The sequence below is a fragment of the Pseudophryne corroboree genome, chromosome 5, assembly GCF_028390025.1.
Source record: "Pseudophryne corroboree isolate aPseCor3 chromosome 5, aPseCor3.hap2, whole genome shotgun sequence".
NCBI classification, from domain to species: domain Eukaryota; kingdom Metazoa; phylum Chordata; class Amphibia; order Anura; family Myobatrachidae; genus Pseudophryne; species Pseudophryne corroboree.
The window spans coordinates 552,170,677-552,196,294 of NC_086448.1; the positions used below are offsets into that span (position 1 = coordinate 552,170,677).

The window sequence follows — 25,618 nt, forward strand, 5'->3', positions numbered from 1 at the left end:
AAAGATTATATTGCTTAAGCAAGGAGGATAAAGTTACTGCGTCTTTGGAGAGAGGAGGCAACAGTTTAAGCGAGGAAGGTGAGGACCTATCAAGGCTCGGATTAAGGATAACCTTAAAATCCCCCGCTATGAGATGCCCCTGTGCATGTCGCTCAATGCACTTGAACAGCTTAGAGTAAAAAAGGCCCTGAGCCTGATTTGGTGCATATACTGAAACAAGAGTAACAGTTTGTGAGCGAAGCGCACCAGACACAATAAGAAAGCGGCCCTCCGGGTCAGAATAGGTAGAGTGCAAGAAAGGAGTCCTATTATGAAAAAGTATTGCAAGGCCTCGTTTCTTGCAGTCCACAGAAGCAAAAATAAGTTTGAGAGAATTGCTTCCCCTGTAATTGAGTGCGGGTTCCCGTGAGGTGAGTCTCCTGTAAAAACACTGTCCGCTTTTCCCTCGGACAGGCCTCCAGGGTAACTCTACGCTTGTGCGTGGAGTTGAGACCATTTATATTGATAGACAGTAACTTAAGGGCCATGGTGACAAGAATATAGTTGCTACAAAAGAAAAAGCAGTTGAGAAAGTGAAAGGACTAAAACACTGAGTAAGTCTACCAGATACAAAACGAAGACCAGAAAAAGGAGGAAGGTAGCCACAAAAAAGGAAAATCCAGAGGAAAGGGGGAAGAAGCCCAGTTGGGTGTGAACCCTTAAACCTAAGGAAACTGCTGGTGGTTCAATGTAATAGGAAGAACAATATAGAAAATGTTCGGTAAGTACAGGGTGCATGGGGGCAGGATATAGAAAAGTGGGGGATGAGATACGCCACATAGGGACCTAGTAAGCACAGCAGTAAAAGGGAAAACAGTGTATATTTGGTGAGCAAATATGTTAACACATCTATATAATAAAAACCACACTGGGAGTTGAGACATTGAAAAAGGATATAAAGTTCAGGAAGACCTGAATGGTACTAGAAGAATCATGAAAGAATAGTCAAAAATCAACTGCACGGTCATAGGCCTGCATCCACCCAGGACATCGTCCAGGGGGAGGGTGCAGCAAGTAGAGGAGGCAAGAGGGCTGCAACCAACAATCTCACGGAGGAGCAGCGTGATGCTGATCCTGACGTCTCGTGACCGTGGAAAATTCTGGAGCAGGGGGGCGGGACCGATGTGGTGTGGGTGAAACGGGGCAGAGACTAAGACTGGCAATAAATCCAATTCCGCCAGGAGATTCTAGCCTTGGGCGATGGATTTCACAGAATACGAGGACTTGGCAGTGAATACTTGAAGTTAGAAAGGGAAAACCCCAGCAGTATCTGATTTTGTGTTTACGTAAGAGGTGAATAATAGGTTGGAGGTTCCTACGCTTCTGCATAGTGTAGGTGGCCAGGTCCTGAAATAGCTGGAGATCCATATCATCTTAGTAGGTAATGAGCTGGGTATCTCTGGTGGCTTGGAGTAACCGTTCCTTAGTACGGTAATAGTGCAGCCGGACAATGTCATGAGGAGGCTGAGCAGATGAGGGCTTCGCTCTAAGGGCCCGGTGGGCTCTAGCAATCAAATCGGTAGGAGACAGGTCAGGGAGACTGTCTGAAAAGGCCACCAAGAAAGGACTGTAGTTCAGAAGTAGAAATGGTCTCGGCCGCATTGCATATCCTCAGATTATTCCGTCGAGCGATTGTGTCCTCTTGTTCTTTAAGGGATTCAACCTTATTGTGCCGTCGTGAAAGTTCATTGTCGAGGGTAATCTGGGAACGGCAGAGACTGTCTGTCTTGGATTCCAGGGTATTGGTCCAAGGGAAGATAATTCCAATTTAAAATCATTGACAGCCCTAGAAAGTTCTTGCGCAAAGGCTGTTTTGACACCCTCCAGAAAATTTGTCATAACCACCTGTATCTGCGGGTCAATTTAAATCTCCGCAGGCGAGCGGATAAGAAGCTTGGGTCAGGGGATGGTGAAGTCTGCTTGTTTTTAGGGCCAAAGAAGGAAGCCGGTGGGGCTTGGGTTGCCCGTTTGATTTTAGACAATGAAAACGAAGAAATATACGGAGAGACAAAGAGAGCAGGCCTATAACACTTGAAGGGGTCTTGCGTCCCAGGGTAGAGTAGCAAAGGATGTGAGTCGCAGGGAAATACACAATTTAGACAGGCTGCTGCAATTGAGATTGACTGGTTATAAAGCATATGAAGGGTCCACAGGTCCCCGGGCGTCATAAAGGCATTCGCATAGAGAGAGGAGGAGTTATATTCCCATAGGTCTCCAGGGAGAAGGGCCAGTAGGAAATCACTGAGAGTAAGCCAGCAGAGTCCCGAACCACTCGGTAGCGTCCGCTAGTGATGTGAGAGTTGACACAGCAGGACAATGCAGGCCCAGATGTTCCAAGCTGATCCTAATTACACTGTGTAGCTGATCAATGAAATTCCTGTAGCAACAGGCCAGTCACAGGGAACTACAGGGCAGGTGATCTAAGGTAAATGTAGGCAACAATCGGTCCACAAGTGCCACTGTAGATCAGCGTTGCTAGGAAGGGGGGATCCAGGGAACAGCTGGTTGGTATTGCCAAGGAAGGAGGTCAGTCGCCCAGAACACAGGGCAGTCACTCTGCAATATGGCCACTGCTCGGAAAACTCCAGCGGGGTACTGTACTAAGGGCTGCAGTGCAGACTCCAGTGGGGGTACTGTACCTCAGCAGCGCAAGTCAGCCGCTAGATCCTCTGAATTGGTAGAAGCAGCTCACTCTGTATTCCACTCCTCCCGGTCGTCAGCGGGGAAGCCTCCGTCCCAGTCCTGTGCAGTATTTTTGTGGGGGTTTTTTGTTTTGTTTTATTTATATAATCGGTCTGTGTGCAGCACTGAAATGTGGCTGCTCTCCCCAGTCCCTGTATAGGATGGCCGCCACTGGTTCAAAAAGAGGGAGGCCGCAGCAAGTGGACTCCTCCACACTCCTGGTATGTGAGGTCTGACGTTGGATGGCGGGAAGGGAGCCAGGGTCAAGCAGCCAAACCAGGGGGAGCTGCGTCAGCTGTGGGCGGCCGTGCAGGCCGGAAACGCGGCAGCCAGAGTGCGTCGGGTCTGGACTGCCAGCCGGGCAGGCAGTAGTTGCTGCTGGCCAGAGGTGGGGGAACCAGCTGACGGAGCTGCTCAGGGGTTCAGAGTCGTAGGAGGCGTCAGGCAGGCACCAGGGGGAGCCGCGTCCGGTGTGGATGCCGCTGGAGCCGACAGTCAGAAGCCAGTGGGCGTCAGGTCCGGTCTGGCAGGCAGCAGTTGTCATGGACCGGAGGTGGGGTATCCAGCTGGCGGAGCTGCTCAGGGGATCTGAGTAGCAGGAGGCGTCAGGCCGCGTAGCGGGGTATGAGCAGTGCCAGCCGTGGGGCGAGGTCAGAAATTTAGTCCCGGCTTGGGCAGGGGAGACAGGCCGCAACCTGCAGAGAGGTAGAAGACCCCTCCCGGCTCTGCGTACCTGCCTCCAGCGGTGTGGAAGGTGCTCGGGGTCCGGGGAAGTAAGCTGGGAGCAGATATGATAAGGGATAGGTATCAATAATACCTTCTTTATTTTTTTTTATTTTTTTTAGGGCTTCTGTGGCTGGAGCGGTGAGGAAGCCCGTCCTGTCCCAATGGCTGCCAAGCCACGCCCCCAGGAGATCCGTTTATTTAACTTGTCTCAAAAACAAGGCCTCACTCGTAAGAGGAATATTTTCTACACCCTTTTTGGAATCTGCGTCTGCTGACCATTGACGTAACCACAGAGTTCTGCAGGCCGAAACCTCCATAGCAGTAGTGCATTCATTTATCTTACACAATTCTTTTATAGCTTCGCTTATAAAACTTACAGCATCCTGTGTGTTGCAGCAGAATAATGACCTCATCCTGGGGCAGTGTGTCCAATCCATTAATATTATCAGACTACTTGACTACTGCCCTTGAAATCCAACCACAAACTATTCTGGGGCACTGCGCTATGCCCTCTGCCGTATATATTGCCTTGAGTGGTTTCAACCTTATGGTTAGCAGGGTCTTTTAGGGATATAGCCCCTGGTACTGGAAGTACCTATTTTGTAGATAGTCTGGACACAGACAAATCGACTGATGGGGTTTTTTCCCATACCTTGCTGTCATCAGCTGGGAGAGGAAATGTAGATAAGAACCTCTGAGAATATTTTGTCAGGGTTCACCCATTCCTTCCTGGCCAGGGAGTTTAATGTAAAACCTAAATCCTCAGCCACGTTTCCTGTGTCCAAAAAATTAAAGTACAACTCTTCATCTGGTTCTGCCTCCTGATCGGGTATGTGAAGAACCTCTCTTACAGCATAAATGAGAGCCTCCACCTGGGGAACAGAGAGCTGTCCTCATCCATATCATCAGTGCCTATCTACATCAGGCTGGTCAGAATCAGACTGTAGCACCTGTGGCAGTGAGCGTTTACGTGAAACCAACAGGAAGGGCCGAGAAGCCTTTCTGGTATCTGCTGCTTTAGCCATACAATCAACAGACTGTTTTAACACCCCTCTACTTCCTATCTGCAGCTAGTTCTGTATTCACATTGTGAATCATGCTCTTAAAAGTATCTTGCCAGTCAGGTGCCTGTGAATGGTGTTCCTGTGGAGATAATGAGCACTGTTCACACGTGAGGGACCCAGCTGTTTCCAACTTCTGTCACACCATGGGTGGATTTTCAATTTACAGAAGTCCCCACCTGCAGCCAACTCAGCGGTTCCTGTTCCTGGGGATGTTGCTGGATACTGTGGACTAGAAATTGTTCCTCCCAGAAGACAAGGCGAGAACACTTCAGGAGATGGTCCGAATGGTGCTCCGACCTGCTCGAGTATCTATCTTTGCATAAGATTGTTGGGAGAAGATGGTTGCCTCACACGAGGCGATCCAATATGGGAGGTTTCATGCCAGAACATTTCAATTGAATCTCCTGAGCAAGTGGTCTGGATCACATCTCCAGATGCACCAGACTCTGCTGTCACCTCAGGCCAGAATTTCCCTCCTGTGGTGGCTGCAGTCCTCCAATCTCCTGGAAGGCTGGAGTTTCCGGATTCAGTATTGGAGCCTTCTCACGACGGATGCAAGTCTGAGAGGATGGGGGGGGCTGTTGACCAAGGGGCTCAGTTCCAGGGCAGGTGGTCAGCCCACGAAGCCCTCCTTCGATCAACATTCTGGAACTTCGGGCGATCTACAATGCTCTGCTTCAATCCTCTCCTCTGCTCACGTATCACGTGATCAAAGTACAGTGACAACGCCACAGTAGTGGCGTACATCAATCGGCAAGGTGGAACAAAAAGCAGAGCCTGCATTTGAGAGGTGTCAAAAATTCTCCTCTGGGCGGAAAGAAATGCAAGAGCGCTGTCGGCAATCTTCATTTCGGGTGTGGACTACTGGGAAAGCGGACTTCCTGAGTCATGATCTCCACCTGGGGGAGTGGGGGCTCCACCATCAGGTGTTCCAACAGATCATCCACCGGTGGAGCTGCACACAGATAGACATGATGGCTTCTAGACTCAACTAGAAGCTTCACTGGTATTGCTCACGAACCAGGGACCCTCAGACGAGGGCAGTGCATACACTGACGTCGCCTTGGCCTTACCGGCTGGTCTACCTGTTTGTTCTGATTCCATTGCTCCCAAGGGTGTTCAAATAAAAAATCAAGGAGTCCAGGCAATTTGGATTGGCCTTGGAGGGCGTGGTATGCGGATCTTCTGAACATGTCCGTCGAAGACCGTTGGCCTCTACCACTAAGAAGAGATCTTCAATAAGGACCGTTCGTCTACCCGGATTTACGGCAACTTCGTTTGACGGCATGGAGGTTGAGCGGAACATCCTAGTTCACAAGGGCCTTTCCAAGAGTCATTGCTACCATGGTTCAGGCCAGGAATCCTGTGACGTCAAAACACTATCATAGATCTGGAGGAGATATGTCTTTGTGCTCGTATCCGCCTGCGGAGTTCTACTTGGGACGTTTCCTGCAAGCTGCTGTGGATAAAGGCTTACGACTGGGTTACATTAAGGTTCAGATTTCGTCCCTCTCGATTGTCTTCCAGAAGAAATTGGCAGTATTGCCAGAAGTTCAGACCTTCTTGCAAGGAGTACTTCACATTCAACATCCTTTTGTGCTGCACCCTGGGATTTGAATGTAGTGTTGGAATTTCTACAGTCGTCCTGATTTGAAACTCCGACGGTAGAAGACAAGTACCTTACGTGGAAGACTGTGATGTTACTGGCCCTGACTTCTGCTCAACGTGTCTTGCAATTAGGGGCCTTAACATAAAAGTCCCTACTTGGTCTTTTACGAGGACAGAGCAGAGCTCAGGACTAAGCAGCAGTTTCTGACGAAGGTTGTCTGTGTTCCACTTGAATCAACCTATTGTGGTTCCGTCAAGTACTGGCACTTCTGCTCCTCCGGAGGCATTGGATGCTGTGCGAGACTTGAAGATCTATGTCAAACGAATGGCTCGGATCAGAAAGACCTGATTCCTTGTTCGTGGGCTGATGTGCAGAAAAAGGGTTGCCTGTTTAGAAGCAGACCATTGCTCGTTGGCTTAGACTTGCTATCCGAAAGGCCTATTTGTCGGCAGCCTTACCTGTTCCTAAGTCTCTGAAGGCCCACTCTACAAGATTAGTGGGCTCTTCTTGGGCGGCTGCCTGTGGAGTCTCGGCCTTGTAACTATACCAAGCTGCTAACTGGTCGGGGAAGAACACTTGTAAAATTCTACAAGTTTGATACACTGGCCAAAGAGGATACCCAGTTTGGGCAGGTGGTGCAGAAGTCTCCGCACATTCCCGCCCGTTCTGGAAGCTTTAGGACATCACCATCGTACTAAGTCTCCCCAATATCCCTTATGGATGCTAGAGAAAATAGGATTTTAATTACCTACCAGTAAATCCTTTTCTCGTAGTCCATAAGGGATATTGGATGCCCGCCTCAGTACGTTGACTTTTCTGCAAATTCTCTTTATATGGTTACCTGTTCAGTTGTTGCTGTGTTTCCAGCCGTTGCTGGTTTTATGTTCGTGGTGTGTAAATCTCACCACTTATGTTCCTTCTCTCAAGTATGTCCTTTCTCCTTTGGGCACTGGTTTTTACCTGTAATTGCCTGTAGGAGGGGCATATAGGGGATTAGCCAACACACCCAGTGAAGAAATTTTAAAGTGCACCGGCTCCTTTGGACCCCGTCTATACACCATCGTACTAAGTCTCCCCAATATCCCTTATGGACTACGAGAAAAGGATTTACCGGTAGGTAATTTAAAATCCTATTTTCCTGCAGTTTTTGAAACAAAAGGGTGTACTGTGACTTTTGAAAATAAATAAATAACTGCTTTTTTGTTTGTCTCCACTATCCTAAATTAAGGTCCGTACACGTCGTGTAATGTTTCCCCTCACGGGCCAGCCGGTCCGCGGCCGACTGTACAACACTGAGCAATATGACTGCTCATATCGCTCAGTGACGTCACGCCTCTGCCAGCCATGCATGCAGGTCGTGGATGACAGTCCAGATCCTGCATGCGTGCCCTACCGACAGTGACTATTGTTGCCGCCCCTCGGGGCTGCGCATCGGTAGTCACTGGCGGCATACACACTTGTCGATTTAAAATAAGCGACGTCGCTCAGGGAGGGGGAAAATGAGCGACGTTGCTCATTTTATCGGCAAGTGTGTATGAGCCTTTAGTCGTAAATGGGTTGTGGGCAGAGGGTGTGTATATTAAACTTGTTGTCTACCTGTAGAACCTTAAGCTGAAGGATATTTATTTTGAAAAGTCAACTTTTCATGGCATATACTAGTTTTCATAAAATAACATAGCTTATTGTTTTAGGGGCTGCACCTTGCCTGATGATGGATGCAGCAACATGGCACGGTGTCAAGGACTATCCAAGGAACTTTCAGAGCTCAGCCAGGAAGAGAATAAACTGGATGAGCTGATACAGAACTGTACCTTAGACCTGAAACTTCTAACTGAAGATTCAGAAAACCAAAGATATCCTTTGTGTAAAAATGTCTCATTACACTTCTGGTCTCATTTTTAATGGGACCGTTGGTTTCTTTAAGCTGTGAAGCTTTGAAGTTGGCAGTGGCTGGTTATATATCATGTGACCATGGATATTTGCATTATTGTGCTTTTCTTGACCTTACATGATCTTACGTTTAAACCAATTTAGAGGAAGGAGTGGGGAGGACTGGGACTGCACACCCTATTTTTAAACATAATAGGTGTTACCATACTGGGGCTTCTAGTACCACTCGGGAAAAAGAAAAATGCAGGTGTACACTCTAAGCACTAACAAAACTGATAGTCAAAATTTGGTTAAATTCTACACTCTAAGCACTAACAAAACTGATAGTCAAAATTTGGTTAAATTCTACAATTAACTTCACTTATATTCATGTACATGTTATCATAAATTTGGCCAAAAATGTGCCCATCCACTGCGTCCAGGTGAACTTCATTAGATGGGTCCCTAACATCCTAATACATATAAATGTATCAAAGCTGTCATGTCTACACATAATTGGATATATGAAGCTGGGAAGTATGCAGCAGATTGCTTTTTTTTTTTTTTTTTTTTTTGTGGTCCCAATAATCACAGCACGCACATCCTTGAAGCTTCTGTTGTGGCCATAAAAATACAAGCCTACAAGAATAGTATGTTATAGGTACCACTGTACTAGTTTGTCACAATTTAAGGGACTTGATCATATAGAGTTTTAAGTGCAGACTGGGCAGTATTTTGAATGAACCAATTCAGTCTGTACTTCATTGTGTTTACATGGTGTAATCTTTTTCTGTACTATGGGCAAGTGATTTTGCTTCTGTTTTCACCATTACTAGAATAGGATACATGTATGGATTTTGGGATTCTCATGTACCCTAAAGGATAATTGACTGGTTTGGGGGAGAACCTTCATACCTTTCAAGGTATAACATGTAGTGGGGAACCCCATCCGCCCTTTTGGTCCTTGTATATATTTCCGCATTTGTAGGTAAAGGGGTACTTCAAATTAAGTCTAGATCTATCTGTTTTATTGCATAAAAGCTTGGCTTACATGCCACTGTGGGATTGCAGTGAAATGTCCTTAACTTTGTTCACGTTGGCTTATGTAACCTATCAAGATATACGAAAAATCAGTGGCTTTAAGGACCAAACTGTTATAGTGGTGAGAGCTCCTCCAGAAACTAGACTTGAAGTGCCTGACCCAGTTGAGGTATGAGGTTCCTGCTAATACATTTGTTTTGTATGTATGTTTCACTCCTGAGATAGGCCAGCTGTCTGGCAGCTAGGGCATCTAGAGATCAGTGATCACGGTTCATGGCTGCTTCATTTGAAGAGAAAATCCTGTAGTAATTTCACATGTCTTTCTCCCAGCAGCATACAGATAGAGTGCGCTGTCAACGGCAGCCTGTACAGGGAAGGTCAATTCCCTAAATTATAGACAAAGATGGATACTGGCGCCGGCTGTGGATCAAAATGTGATAAACAACTGGATCAATATATAAAATAGAAATTATTAATTTTATTACACATTCATAAAAATAGGTTTTCCTAATCCTCAGAAATAAAACAGAAGCAATTGCTAATATCACGGATAAAATTGTAGGATGCCACACATAAACCCTTCCAAGTGTAATGTCCACATTCCCTGGCTACTACACTGGTCCACAGTTGCTCACAAGTTCAATTTGATGTAAAATTATTACCAGACTGGCTTCCGGAAAGAGTCCCCTAGGTATCTCATGCAGATAGAAACCAAATGGCAGATGGGGATATGTCCGGGTCTGTAGATGACTTGTGTAGGAATTTTATCCAGTGGATGCAAATAGGTCCAAATATCGCCAGGAGGTGGAATGAGGATGCTGGTACTTGTTTTCCTACAGGTGAAGCCAAACGCGTTTTGCTGGTCTAATGGGTGCCAGCTTCCTCAGAGCATCCTGGGGAAGCTGGCACCCATTAGACCAGCAAAAAAAAATTTGCGCAAATATCAGAATGAGCAGCACCTCTTAAACCGTTCCTTGTTAGCAAGAATGAGAATGCATATGTGGAAATAGTGTTTAAAGAGGGTGCTGATGGGAATAAGACTAACCAATTCCCCTTTCAATTTAACATATACCAAATAGGATTTGAATTGTCTACCGGTAAATCCTTTTCTTGTAGTCCGTAGCGGATGCTGGGGTCCACATTAGTACCATGGCGTATAGATGGGTCCACTAAAGGCTCATACACACTTGCGAACGTGTTTGATCCCCGAAATCTGGACCTTTTATGGATCCTAACCTCAGGCCCATATCCACACCTGCTTGCAGGAAGAGGAGAAACCGTCCTAGTTGAAACTCCACCGTAGGAAACTTCTTGGACTCACCCCAAGATACATATTTCTTCCAAAGACTATGGTAATGTTTAGACGTTACTCCTTTCTAGCCTGTATCAGGGTAGTAATAACCTTGTTCGGAATGCCCTTCCGAGCTAGTATCTGGCGTTCAACCTCCATACCGTCAAATGAATCTGTGGCAAGTCTTGATAGGCGAACGGCCCCTGCTGCAGCAGGTCCTCCCGAAGAGGAAGAGGCCTCGGCTCTTTTAGCTGTAGATCCAGAAAATCTGCGTACCAAGACCACCTTGGCCAGTCTCGAGCAATGAGGATCGCTTGAACCCTTGTTCTCCTTTATGAGCTTTAGCACTCTTGGAATGAGTGGGAGTGGTGGAAGCACTTACACCGACTGGAAAACCCACGGAGTCACTAGGGCGTCCACTGCTTGCGGGTCCCTCGACCTGGAACAATATAGCCGAAGCTTCTTGTTGAGACTAGAGGCCATCATGTCTGTTTGAGCTACACCCCAAAGATCTCTTACCTCCTTGAAAACCTCTGAATGGAGACCCCACTCCCCTGGATGGAGACCATGTCTGCTGAGGAAGTCTGCTTCCCAGTTGTCTACTCCTGGAATGAAGATTGCCGACAGCGCCAACGTGCGATTTTCTGCCCAGAGGATGATTCTTGTTATCTCTGACATTGCAGCTCTGCTCTTCGTTCCGCCCTGTCAGTTTACGTAAGCCACGGTCGTTACATTGTGTGACTGCACCTGAATGGCCCGATTTCTCAGAAGATGGGCAGCCTGAAGAAGACCGTTGTAGACAGCTCCCCGTTCCCGAATGTTTATTGGCAGGCCGGCTTCCAGACTTGACCACCTTCCTTGGAAGGTTTCCCCTTGAGTGACTGCGCCCCAGCCCCAGAGACTTTCATCCGTGGTTAGGATTCAGTCCTGAATCCCGAACCTGCGGCCCTCCAGAAGGTGAGGTAATTGCAGCCACCAGAGGAGTGCATTGTGTAGATGGGATCCTGACCACTTGTCCAGGAGATCCATTTGGAAGGACAAAGCATGAAACCTCCTGTACTGTAGAGCCTCGTAAGAGGCCATTATCTTCCCCAGAAGGCGAATGCACTGATGAACAGACACCCAGGCTGGCTTGAGGACATCCCCGGACCATTGTTTGTATCACCAACGCTTTTTCCTCTGGAAGAAACACCCTCTGCACTTCCGTGTCGAGGATCATTCCCAGAAAGGACAACCTCCCGGTTGGTTCCAAATGTGATTTTGGAAGATTCAGGATCCCTGAGCAGGTGGGTCGTGAGAACAATGGACTGTAACGGCTTCTCCTTGGACAATGCCTTGATCAGATCGTCCAGATATAAAATTATGTTCACCCCATGTCTGCGGAAGAGAACCATAATTTTCGCCATCACCTTGGTCATCACCTTGAATATACAGCTCAGCGGCTTTCTCTGTGTCCATGAGCTGTATATTCAAGCGGGGAAACGCGTTTGTCGGATGCACTGTTAAAGAGTTTTGTGAGATATCTTCATTCTACTACTGGCCGGCCAGAGACGCCTGCACTTGCGGACAACACCTGAGATTATACCCGCTATCCACCAGGCAGTGGACTCCGGATAAGGCTGTTTATGGAAGCGACAGCCGGGAGAGGTATTAATGTGATGTGCACAAAGCTGAACATATGCACAGCTAATATTCTCTACAAAAAGCCATAATCACGAAACAGATTAAGTATAGCTCACACTGGTTGAAAACTTAATGGTGTGAGGAAATTTATCTGGAAAGCATAATTTATTGGCTGTATGCGTGTGCCAAAAAAACTGTAACCTGTATAAAGAATCCAGGTGTGTTAACTGACCGGACAATTATCCATTATAACAACTGAGGAAATATAATCATTAGCTGGACAATTACATTGAGTGATAACATTCACGCGGTTATGGTTTACTGTTAAAAGCATATAAGGAAGTAATATCTAGCTTTAATATTCAGCTGTATACATATACATAAAATCAGTGAGGAACGGTTTTCTCTGGCCCGGTATATAAAGCGGGTTTTATCCTGCAGGATACAGAGTATAATTGACATATATTGTAATTGTTTTTACATGATATGGATACGTAAGATGTATTTTAATATGTGATATTAAATCGATAACTTTTTAGTGTAAAAGTGCCAGCGCTGTTCTTTCTTGTGTGTTTTTCATTCTGTATTTTTGGGCTGGGAACCAAGCCTTTGAACGCGGCGGCAGGCACTTTCACAGTAACAATAGCGCCAGACTATCTTCATTTTATTCTGTACTTGAAGAGGTTCAAGTTTAAAATGGAATCGCTTAGAATGGTCATCGTCAGCCTGGAGGAAGGGGATTGGATGGTGTCCCTGGACATAAAGGATGCGTACCTTCATGTTCCGATTTTCCCCCCTCTCCAGGCGTTTCTGAGATTTGCAGTACAGGATTGTCACTACCAATTTCAGACGTTGCCGTTTGGTCTTTCCACGGCCCCGTGAATTTTCACCAAGGTAATGGCGGAAATGATGGTGCTCCTGCGCAAGCAGGGAGTCACAATTATCCCGTACTTGGACGATCTCCTTATAAAGGGCGAGATCTCGGGAGAAGTTGCTGGACAGCGTGTCTCTGAGAATCCAGCCGTGCATCTGCAACGTCTTCACGGACAATTTACCGAAATCCCAGCTAGTACCTGCAACGCGTCTGACCTTTTTGGGCCTGTTTCTAGACACAGACCAAGAAAGAGTTTTTCTTCCGGTGGAGAAGGCTCAGGAGCTCATAGCCCTGGTCAGGAACCTTTTAAAGCCAAAAAAGGTTTTGGTGCATCATTGCACAAAGGTTCTGGGGAAGATGGTGGCTTCATACGAGGCCATCCCCTTCTGCAGGTTCCATGCGAGGACTTTCCAATGGGACCTATTGGACAAATGGTCCGGGTCCCATCTACATATGGAAACGGATAACCCTGTCTCCCAGGGCCAGGGTATCTCTCCTGTGGTGGCTGCACAGTGCTCACCTCCTAGAGGGTCGCAGGTTCGGCATTCAGGACTGGATCCTGGTGACCACGGACGCGAGCCTCCGAGGTTGGGGGGCTGTCGCACTGGGAAGAAATTTCCAAGGTCTCTGGTCAAGCCTAGAGACTTGTCTCCACATCAATGTCCTGGAGTTAAGGGCCATTTACAACGCCCTACGCCAGGCGGAGGAATGGCTTCAGAACAAACCGGTTCTGATTCAGTCGGACAATATCACGGCAGTGGCTCATGTAAACCGCCAAGAAGCGCACTATCAGCAGTGTTCATCCCGGGGGTGGACAACTGGGAGGCGGACTTCCTCAGTAGGCACGACCTACATCCGGGAGAGTGGGGACGTCATCAAGAAGTCTTCACACAGATCGTGGATCGGTTGGGACTGCCTCAAATAGTGTTGAGATTAATAAGACTAAGAAAGGTCAGAACAATTCTCATTGTTCCAGATTGGCCAAGGAGGACTTGGTATCCGGATCTGCAAGAGTTGCTCACAGAAGATCCGTGGCCTCTTCCTCTAAGGCAGGACCTGCTGCAGCAGGGGCCCGGTCTGTTCCAAGACTTACCGCGGCTGCGTTAGACGGCATGTCGGTTGAACCCCGGTTCCTAGCTGAAAAAGAGATTCCGGAGGAGGTCATTCCTACCCTGATCAAGGCTAGGAAGGATGTGACATCGAAACATTATCACCGTATATGGCGGAAATATGTTTCTTGGTGTGAGGCCAGAGCTGCTCCTACGGAGGAGTTCCATTTGGGCCTCAAGTCTGCTTCACTTCCTTCAAACGGGAGTGAATTTGGGCCTAAAATTAGGGTCCATAAAGGTCCAAATTTTGGCCTTATCCATTTTCTTTCAAAGAGAATTGGCTTCTCTTCCCGAAGTACAGACTTTTGTGAAGGGAGTGCTGCATATTCAGCCTCCCTTTGTACCTCCGGTGGCGCCTTGGGATCTTAACGTGGTATTAAGTTTCCTCAAGTCACCTTGGTTTGAACCACTCAAAACGGTGGAGTTGAAATACCTCACTTGGAAAGTGGTCATGTTGTTGGCCTTGGCTTCTGCAAGGCGTGTTTCGTAATTAGCGGCTTTATCATATAAAAGCCCATACCTGATTTTTCACGTGGATAGGGAAGAGTTGAGGACTCGTCCTCAATTTCTGCCCTAGGTGGTCTCATCTTTTCATATGAACCAACCTATTGTCGTGCCTGTGGCTACACGGGACTTGGAGGATTCTGAGTCCCTGGATGTGGTCAGGGCTTTGAAGATTTACGTGACCAGAACAGCTAGGATCAGGAAGACTGAAGCTCTGTTTGTTCTGTATGCGGCCAACAAGGTTGGCGCTCCTGCTTCAAAGCAGACAATTGCTCGCTGGATCTGTAACACTATTCAGGCGCATTCTACGGCAGGATTGCCATTACTTAAATCGGTTAAGGCCCATTCCACTAGGAAGGTGGGCTCTTCTTGGGCGGCTGCCCGAGGGGTCTCGGCACTACAGCTGTGTCGAGCTGCTACTTGGTCGGGGTCAAACACCTTTGCAAAGTTCTATAAGTTTGATACCCTGGCTGAGAAGGACCTCCTGTTTGCTCAATCCGTGCTGCAGAGTCATCCGCACTCTCCCGCCCGTTTGGGAGCTTTGGTATAATCCCCATGGTCCTTACGGAGTCCCCAGCATCCTCTAGGACGTTAGAGAAAATAGGACTTTACTTACCGGTAAATCTATTTCTCGTAGTCCGTAGAGGATGCTGGGCGCCCTTCCCAAGTGCGGACTTCTTCTGCAAGACTTGTATATAGTTATTGCTTACATAAGGGTTATGTTGTAGTTGGTCGGTCTTGAACCGAGGCTATGTTACTTGTTCATACTGTTAACTGGGTAGTTTATTACAAGTTATACTTTGTGATTGGTGTGGCTGGTATGAATCTCGCCCTTAGGTTACATAAATCCTTTACTCGTACTGTTTATATCCTCTGGGCACAGTTTCTCGGACGTCTGGAGGAGGGACATAGAGGGAGGAACCAGTGCACACCCAGAATCCAAAGCTTTCTTGAAGTGCCCTATCTCCTGCGGAGCCCGTCTATTCCCCATGGTCCTTACGGAGTTCCCAGCATCCTCTACGGACTACGAGAAATAGATTTACCGGTAAGTAAAATCCTATTTTTTCTATGCCTATGAAACAGTTTATGTATATTACTGTAAATTCGACCAATAAAACTTTTCTAAAAAAAAATAAAAATGGTCTGATAACTTCATCAGAAATTGACAAGACTGATAGACGAGTTACTCCTAACGTTGGGTAACATCAGACGCTGCCGCATACATGCTGGAAGCTATGAAGGATATTGGACTCTTGGGTTCAACAGCCGTTACCATGGCAGTATCGGCTCGGAGGGCGTTGTGGATTCGCCAGTGGAATGCTGATGCAGATTCCAAAAGAAATATGGAGGCTCTCCTGTATAAAGGTGATGCCTTATTTGGTGATGGGCTGGATGCGTTAATCTACCACAGGTAAGTCGACATTCTTGCCTTATGCTCCTGCACCGGCAAAAAAGACACATCACTCTCACATGCAGTCCTTTCGGCCCAACAAATACAAAGGCCAAAGGTTCCCCCTTCTTTGCAGGTAGGGTAAAGGGAAAGAGGTCCGCAGCGTCTCCAGGATCCCAGGAGCAGAAGTCAACACCTACTTCTGCCAAATCTGCAGCATGACTCTGGGGCTCCCTTGCGGGAGTCCGCTCGGGTGGGAGCATGTCTGAAACTTTTCAGTCAAATTTGGATTCAATCTGGCCTGGACCCATGGGTCTTACAAATAGTGTCCCAAGGGTACAGACTGGAGTTTCAAGACGTCCCCCCATGCCTATTTTTCAAATCGACCATGCCAGCTTCTCTTCCAGAAAGAGAGGCAGTAACAACGGCAATTCAAAAACTGTCAAGATCAGGTCATTATCCTGGTACCTTTGTCACAACAGGGAGAAGGTTTTTATTCAAGCCTCTTCGTAGTTCCGAAGCCGGACGGCTCGGTCAGACCGATTTTTAAACCTGAAAAATCTGAAACACAACACTACCTGGAAAGGTTCGTGATGGAATCTCTGAGGGCGGTGATTTCCAGTCTGGTGGAGAAGGGACTTCATGGTGTCAGTAGACATAAAGGATGCTTACTTGCATGTTCCCATTTACCCTCCTCACCAAGCTTATCTGAGATTCGCAGTACAGGATTACCAGTTCCAGACGTTGCCGTTCGGTCTGTCCACGGCACCGAGGGTGTTCACCAAGGTGATGGCGGAGATGATGGTCCTCCGACAGCAAGGAGTCAATATAATTCCTTACCTGGACGATCTCCTGATAAAAGCGAGATCCAGGGAACAGTTGGTGCGGAACATCGCACTCTCCCTGTCAATACTACAACACGGTTTGATCATGAATTTTCCAAAGTCGAAACCAACAAGAGTGTCGATCCATCAATGCATTTGGTTGTTGTGGGAAAATGGTAGCGGCCTACGAGGCCATACAGTTTGGCCGATTTCATGCCAGAGTTCTCCAGTGGGACCTGTTGGACAAGTGGTCCGGATCCCACCTACACATGCACCAGAAGATGATCCTGTCCTCCAAAGCCAGGATTTCGCTCCTGTGGTGGCTACACAGTTCTCATCTACTAGAGGGACGCAGGTTCGGGTTTCAGGACTGGGTCCTGGTAACCACCGATGCAAGTCTCTGAGGCTGGGGAGCCGTCACACAGGGGGAAAGTTTCCAGGGAAAATGGTCAAGTCTGGAAGCCTGCCTTCACATAAACGTTCTGGAATTGAGAGCCATTTACAACTGCCTTCTACAAGCGGTACATCTTCAAGATCATCCCGTGCAGATCCAGTCGGACACTGTAACAGCAGTCGCGTACATAAACAGGCAAGGTGGAACGAAAAGCAGGGCGGCAATTGCAGAGGTGACAAGGATTCTCCTCTGGGCAGAAAGACATGTAAGAGCTCTGTCAGCAATTTTCATTCCGAGAGTGGACAACTGGGAAGCAGACTTCCTCAGCAGACACGATCTCCATCCAGGAGAGTGGGGACTCCACCAAGAAGTCTTCGCAGAGGTGACGAGTCTTTGGGGAGTTCCTCAAGTAGACATGATGTCATCTTGTCTAAACAAGAATAGCAATAGCAGTGGATGCACTGGTGACTTAGTGGGTGTTTTGGTCAGTATGTGTGTTCCCTCCACTTCCACGGATTCCAAAAGTTCTCAAAATAATAAGAGTTTGAGCAATCTTCATTGCCCCAGACTGGCCAAGGAGGGCTTGGTATCCAGATCTTCAGGAGTTGCTCATAGAAGATCCTCTGCCTCCTCGAGAGGACCTACTACAGCAGGGGCCGTGTGTGTATCAATACTTACCACGGCTACGTTTGACGGCATGGCTGTTGAGCGCTGGATCCTAGCCCGAAAGGGTATTCCCAAGGAAGTCATCCCCACTCTTCAGGCCAGGAAAGAAGTAACGTCTAAACATTACCACAGTATTTGGAGAAAATGTGTCTTGGTATGAATCCAAGAAGGCTCCTACAGAAGAGTTTGAATTGGGACATTTTCTCCAATTTCTCCAGGCTGGTGTGGATGCAGGCCTTAGATTGGGGCCAATCAAGGTGCAGATTTCAGCCTTATCCGTTTTATTTAAAAAACAATTGGCCTCCTTTGCAGAAGTTCAGACGTTCGTGAAAGGGGTTCTGCACATCCAGCCTCCAGTGGCACCATGGGACCTTTAATGTGGTGTTGCAGTTCCTTCAATCAGATTGGTTTGAACCTCTGCATTGAAAGTTCTCGCTTGGAAAGTGGTGATGCTTTTGGCCTTGGCATCCGCAAGGCGGGTGTCTGAGTTGGGGCTTTGTCTCACAAGAGCCCTTACCTGATCTTCCATGAAGATAGGGCAGAGTTGAGAACTCGACAACAATTTCTTCCAAAGGTGGTTTCATCTTTCCACATAGCTACTGACACTTTCACTGAGTTCAAAGGCTCTAGATGTGGTTAGAGCTTTCAAGATTTATGTCGCAAGAACAGCTCGGGTACAGAAAACAGAGGCTCTGTTTGTCCTGTATGCTCTCAACAAGATTGGGTGTCCTGCTTCTAAGCAGACTATTGCGCGCTAGATCAGATGTCCGATTCAGCACGCTCAGTCTACGGCAGGATTGCCGATACCGAAGTCGGTGAAGGCCCATTCTACTAGGAAAGTGGGCTCATCCTGGGCGGCTGCCCGGGTCGTCTCGGCTTTACAACTTTGCCGAGCGGCTACTTGGTCAGGGTCAAACACATTTGCTAAATTTTTATAAGTTTGACACTTTGGCCGATGAGGACCTCAAGTTTGGTCAATCGGTGCTGCAGTCATCCGCACTCTCTTGCCCGTACTGGAGCTTTGGTATAACTGCATGGTACTGAAGTGGACTCCAGCATCCTCTAGGACTTATGAGAAAATAGGATTTTAATACCTACCAGTAAATCCTTTTCTCATAGTCCGTAGAGGATGCTGGCCACCCGACCGAGGGGCAGATTTATTAAGCTTGGTGAAGTGACAAATTGGAAGGTGATAAAGGACCAGCCCTTCTCCTCTCCTCCCCCCCCCCTTCTACAACTCCCTGGTACCGTAAGATAGCTGGAGGGACTGCTCTTCACTAGCGTTTCTGCAGGCAGGAAAATGGCGCTTAACGCTGCTCTGAGGAGAAGATCCTCCCCCTTAATGACGCTGTCTTCCTGCTCGTTTTAAGATTATACTGGCCTGAGGAATTGTGCTAGCAGTGTAGGGTGTAGGTGCTGGCTCAGGGCGCCCCTCACAGCGCCACACTATGTACCGCTGAGCCCCGTAGCGCAGTCAGTTCTGTGCTCCATACCATATTGCCGCCATCTTCGCACCAGCTCCCTGCTTGCTAGGAGGGCTGGTGACTGACTCTCCACTTATCTTCTGGCTCTGTAAGGAAGTGTCGGCATGCTGCTGGGGTGAGCGATCCCCTGTGGCGGGGATTGTTCGATCCCCTTAGTAGCTGTGTTCTGTCGGCGGAGATAGTGGCTCGGACCCCACAGGGCGGACACTACTCCAATTTCCCCCCCCCCCCCCCCCCCTTTTTCTTTAGTCTCTTAGCAGCCTCCCTGCATCATAATAAACTCTAAAATAATCTTTTCCAGAGAAGCTCTGTAGAGCTCCCCTAGCTGTGACTGGCTCTTCTGGGCACATTTTCTAAACTGAGTGGTAGGAGGGGCATAGAGGGAGGAGCCAGTCCACACTGTCAAACTCTTGGTGACAATGGCTCCTAGTGGACCCGTCTATACCCCATGGTACTAATGTGGATCCCAGCATCCTCTAGGGCGTAAGAAAATTTATAAATATCCACCCAGTATATCATTCATTTGCAAAATCAAATAGAGAATTTTTTTAACATTTATTTTCTATAAATAGGATACAGTATTTAAAAATGTTCAAAATAAAGGCAGCAGCAATCTAACAAATGTCCATTTCACACCAGTGACATAAATGTTGCAGAAGTCCTTTTCAGGTGAATACGACCACCTGTTTTTGTGGGTGCTGCGTACCAAAACCCTACACGTTTCATCCAAACGGACTTCCTCAGAGGTAGATGAAGCAAACAAATACTGATTTCACACTGTCTAAGCTGGAAGAGATCCAAGTTTTATTCTGGCTGATAATTTTATTGCTTTTTCATTTAGGAATTATTGAGGCTGCAGTGTTTGTGTTGTGTTGTGTGTTTTTTTTTTTTTTTTTTTTTAAACCTACGTCTCGAGCAATTTGATCCTTAAGTGTTCCACTTTGCATTTATACTCTCACTCTGCAATTTTTCGCTGTCATTGAGATGAAGTCTTCCATTTATTTTAACTAATTGGTTTATTTGATACTGCTCCACACTAGGTGGGAGCCACTATAATTGTATAAAAACTTACTCTGTTTCGGATAATTGTGACTACAGTTAATCCTCGTCAATCACATTCCTCGAGTGAATTGACTTTTAAATGGTCCGTTCTATATACTTGTACTTGCGATATCTCTGGAGAACTTCAACCATCAATTTGAAGTGTCTGATTCGTCCCAATTAATCAGTCTTTTTGCTTCATCTACCCCTGGGGAAGTCCGTTTGGACGAAATGCGGGTTTTGGTACGCAGCACCCACAAAACAAGGAAAAGGACTTGTGTAACACTTGTGTCACTGATGTGAAATTTACATTTGTTATCTTTGATTGCTGCTGCCTTTGTTTTGAATGTTTTAAAATATTGTATCGTTTTTATAGAAAGTAAATGAAGAATCTTTCTGATTTTGTAACTGGATGATCCACTGGGTGGATATTGATAAATTTTTTGGTATACAGTATGATAAATTGAAAGGGGAACTGGTTCATCTTTCCATTAGCGCCCTCTTTAAGAGAGATTGTGTATATGTATGTATGTAAATCAGCGGCACTCACGTCTCCCGGATGGGGAAATGAAGACACTCAGTCGCACAACGACTGAGTGTCTTCATTTCCCCATCCGGGAGGCGTGAGTGCCGCTGATTGTCTTGTATATTTATGGACACCCGATTTGGGGTCGTTACTTGGATGGCATCGGCTTATTGACTTTATAGTATTTCTGGACGGAGTGCTGCTGATTCTCACAATATATATATTATATTAAAAAAAATAAAAATTTCATTGGCTACTTATAATTGATTTTACTATAACTTTATTGAAGTCTGCCCAATAGTTACAAATGTACACTTAATCAGAGTTATTGCTATTACAAATCAACAATTATTTAATTATGTGCTGTAAAGGAATAGGAAAACCTGTTTTGTTCTAATTTCTGTGATTGTGATGTTTGCAGAGTTTACAAATACACTTGTCCAGCAGTCAAGGAGCTATTGAAGTTTACTTGTGCCCAGAAGAAAGTGAATCTTATAGTCCAGTGAAGCAAAATAATCCGGATCATAATGGCAATATTTCAAAGCCAAACTCCAAAGGTAAAGAGACAGATCTGCTGAGACATCCACTTTAGAAATGGGGTGCAGAAAGAGCTTTAATAGAAAATCTATATTTGGACATTACAACTGTGCTTTCAGTTTGATAATTTAATGCCTGTCCTAACGTCTCCCTTGAGTAACAGACATTGGAAGGTGTTTATTATGCACTTTGAAGATCCTTTTTATAAAATGCTGTATGCATTGGATGTTTTCAGGAACTCACAAATGTAAAAGTATGTATTCCGTCAGTTCCAGCTGCTGTTCACACGTTGCGTAAAGATGAGTTCTGTCCTAACAGTTCTTTGGGGGTCATTCTGAGTTGATCGTAGCTGTGCTAAATTTAGGTTAGGTTGTACTAATGTTTTTCACCACTTAATCTTAAAAATACTAATAAAGGAATTTCAGAATATGGGTTTTCTTATAAAAGGTAACTTGGAAACAATAAATTATGGCTGAGAGGGTTAAATCCAGGAATTTAACTTTGGAGCTCAGTGATGGGTACACTTAACATTATTATAATTGGCTCTAGGTGTGATTTTAGCCCTAGTGCTAAATTGTGACCCAAATTCTCAATAGTTTCGCCCAATAGTTGTCATCCAAAATATACTTTCTCAGATTTGTCTAGTGCAGATGGCTTTTTCCAGGGACTTCATAGTGACACCAAAAAAAGAATCTATGTAGAACAGTTAACAAATAAAGTATGACATTAACGGATTGCTACACTATCACCGTTCCATGGGAGATGGTTTACAGAGCTTGAAGGTCTGTTACATATAAAAAAAGTCATAAGGTATTGCCAATGAAATTATACAAGTTAAGGGCCCTACAGACACGGCGATACATCGCCAAGCTGCCCGACTGCTAATACGGCAGACAGGCGACCCGGCGGCAGGGGGGCAGTGAAGTTTCTTCACTCCCCCCATCATATGGCTCCATACAAGTGCAGGCAAATATGGACGAGATCGTCCATATTGGCCTGCATGCACAGCCGACGGGGCACCAGCGATGAATGAGCGCGGGGCCCTTCATCGTTGGTGCCTCCACACTGAAAGATGTGAACGGTATCTCGTTCATTAATGAACGAGATCGTTCATATCTTTCAGTAACATCGCCAAGTGTGTAGGGCCTATTATTTCTGTTAAAGAAATGCTTCGTTACTGTATAACCTGAAAGTTTTGTGCAGCTGCTCATGAGCTTAATTGGTTATCCCCCAAACATTGACATGCTGAGGCACCATGACTTTGTAAGTGGTTATCCAAAAATCACCAAGAAGTGCAAGAACTTACACCACAGTTTAATGGGTGACATGGCTTGCTGGAAGGTGATGGGTAATAGGAGTGCAAGATATTTGCTAAATAAAGTGCGTTCTCCATGGATATCACCCCCTTGGTCAAGTTACAATCAGTAAAGCTCTTATTCAGCTTAAAAGATTAGTGTGATCAGGTAGTGAAAATTCCTATCGTTCATCTAGATTTGCGACTTGCAACCTTTACCTGCTGGTTTTATTGTAGTGGATTTATCTCCTAGTTCAGTCAAAGTACGGTAGTTCAGCCTGGGAAGATTACATTTTCCAAGATCTGAAACAATTACTGGTACAGGTTGAGTATCCCTTATCCAAAATGCTTGGGACCAGAGGTATTTTGGATATGGGATTTTTCCGTATTTTGGAATAATTGCATACCATAATGAGATATCATGGTGATGGGACCTAAATCTAAGCACAGAATGCATTTATGTTACATATACACCTCATACACACAGCATGAAGGTAATTTTAGCCAATATTTTTTATAACTTTGTGCATTAAACAAAGTGTGTCTACATTCACACAATTCATTTATGTTTCATATACACCTTATATACACAGCCTGAAGGTCATTTAATACAATATTATTAATAACTTTGTGTATTAAACAAAGTTTGTGTACATTGAGCCATCAAAAAACAAAGGTTTCACTATCTCACTCTCACTCAAAAAAGTCCGTATTTCGGAATATTCCGTATTTCGGAATATTTGGATATGGGATACTCAACCTGTAGTGCAATTTTCTAAATCTTCAGTATGGTTTAGCTAGTTATAACTAACAGATAACATATTGGCCCTTGGCTGCCCTTTCTTACAGATGTGATTACCTAACTTTGCTTGCTTCTTTCTCTTGTACAGAGTTGCTATCTCCTAAAAAAGAAAAAACAAGCTGCAAAGTGGAAGCTATTTCTCCTCTAACCTCTCCAACCAATCTCCTGCAGCAAACAGAAGACCAGATACCTTTAAATCTTGAGGGTCCTTTTGTGAACTTGCTCCCTCCCTTCATCCATGAGGATTATTTGCTAAGCCTTGGTGAAGAGGAGGGTATCAGTGATCTATTTGATGCCTATGACTTAGAAAAACTGCCTTCTTTAGAAGACTTTATGTGCAGCTGATTGAAACTTTCTGATCTTAAACCATTGTTTGTTTTGTACTAAATACAAATGGAGCCAGAGCCACTGTCTGACATCACCTACTTGACACCTTAACTGCTTCTCCCTTTTTTTTTATAGAAGGCATGAATTTACTAATGCAGCAATGGCTGTATAAAGTGCATTTATTCAACTCAATAATAGAGGCTATGCAAATTTACAGGATTAGAATGATGAACTGGGATTGCTGAAGGCACAAATGAGCAACTTGAATCAGTTTAGCTTTCTTGGCATCTCTCAATCGGTAATACTTGCCCTGGTGAAGTCAGTCTGTGCCTTGTCACTTCCTGTACGTTATTCTCCCCAACCCTCTTGTGGACAAACTCCACAATAAATATGAACTGTCATTTTGCATATGCTGTGTGCATTTTTTATTTTTATTTTGGTGTTCTTAGTCTGTTTAACAACAAAGAATTTAGAAGTGCCCAAAGATGTGTGATGAAACTGCGTGGTACATTTAGGAAGAACACCTTGTATGTGGGGGTGTGAATTTCTTGGTGTAGAATGTCTTTAAGAGACCTGACACAATTTGTAGCTTGAAGTGCCTGTTGTGCTAGGAGTAACATGTTGGTACTACAGATTGTTTTACTTGAGGTAGTACATTTAGTTAGTATAAACTAGTCCTGTTGGGTGCCAACACCTTCCTATTTATATGTGGACAAATGTAAATGTTTACCACAGAAGCTTCCCTACAGGAAGGCTCTGAGTTATGAGGTGTCTGATCTAACAAACAAGACTGGTTCAGAACCTTGCATTATGTAGTATTGCTGTGTATGTACATTAAATTGTGACCATTAACCTGCAGCTACTACCTGGGTAAATATTACATTCACTTAAGGAACTGGGTCCTTTTGTATGCTTTCAATTAAAAATGGTCATTCATTGTACACTGACCAGTGAGCATGCAGAGTAGCTGCTTTTAAGTTGCCAAATGTTTTCATTGTATGAAAATGTAGTTTCATAAATAGTGCTCTAATTGTACCAGAGAATTGCCGTCTGTGCCACAAATTGCAGATTGTTTTTTCATATGGGTATTATACAGGAGCCATATACAAACTGCATTATCCACTAGTGTTATGTTAAATGCCATTGACTGTGTCAAATGGTAGTATTAAACGTGTGGTAGTTGATGACCTAAAGAGCACGTGGAAATGTTACTTGGGTATGTGTTTAACAGAATCGTTGGGTTCGGTACTTGCGGCTTTTGTTGAAATGGCTAAGCGACTGTAGTAACAGCATTTACTATACACTAGTATAGCTGCTATCGTCTGGCTTATTTCTTCACACTCTGGAGATTCTGTTTTGCATTTGAGATGCAGGGTAAACACACACCATTACCCAGTAATTTCCTTTTTTTTTTTTTTTTTTTTTTTTTTTTTTTTTAGGTTTTTTTTTTTTTATATACAAAGTCTGGTACAGTTTGAGCTGCTATATGCACCTTCCAAATGGGGGAAAGTCCTTAATGGGCAACTTACTTTGAACATTGGTTTAAGATATAAAAAAAGTGAAAAATATATGCAGCTTTTTATAACCTCCTTACAGAATATATACATAGACTGGAAATTTGCTTATGAAGGGACTAGTCAAATGTGATGGGTATATTTGTATTGTTAGGAGGGTAGAAATCTTAAATTAAGATTAATGCTATTTAACATGATATTGTGGTGCGGATTTTATGTGAGCTTGTGTATAGTGTGTATGTAATAGAAGTGCTTCACTAAAGTGTGAATTTTACTAGCCTACTCATTGGTTTTAGATGAATGGCATATACAATTTTATGTAAAAATGTGTTAATTAATTACAGGTACTCCTAATTTTACTTTTTTTTTTTGGTACTGGTAATGAAGG

The 25,618-nt window shown here is 45.2% G+C and overlaps 1 protein-coding gene across 1 annotated transcript in view; it reads left to right on the plus strand.

Annotated features, from left to right (window-relative positions):
- The window catches only part of E2F3 (E2F transcription factor 3), a 100,047-nt gene extending 75,923 nt beyond the window's left edge, over positions 1-24,124 (plus strand). Inside the window, exons 4-7 of the mRNA XM_063923242.1 lie at positions 7,812-7,973; positions 9,085-9,199; positions 21,178-21,313; positions 23,478-24,124. Coding sequence (XP_063779312.1) covers positions 7,812-7,973; positions 9,085-9,199; positions 21,178-21,313; positions 23,478-23,734 — 670 coding nt within the window. The 3' untranslated portion in view covers positions 23,735-24,124. The remainder of the gene's footprint in view (positions 1-7,811; positions 7,974-9,084; positions 9,200-21,177; positions 21,314-23,477) is intronic.
- The last annotated feature ends 1,494 nt before the right edge of the window (positions 24,125-25,618 follow it).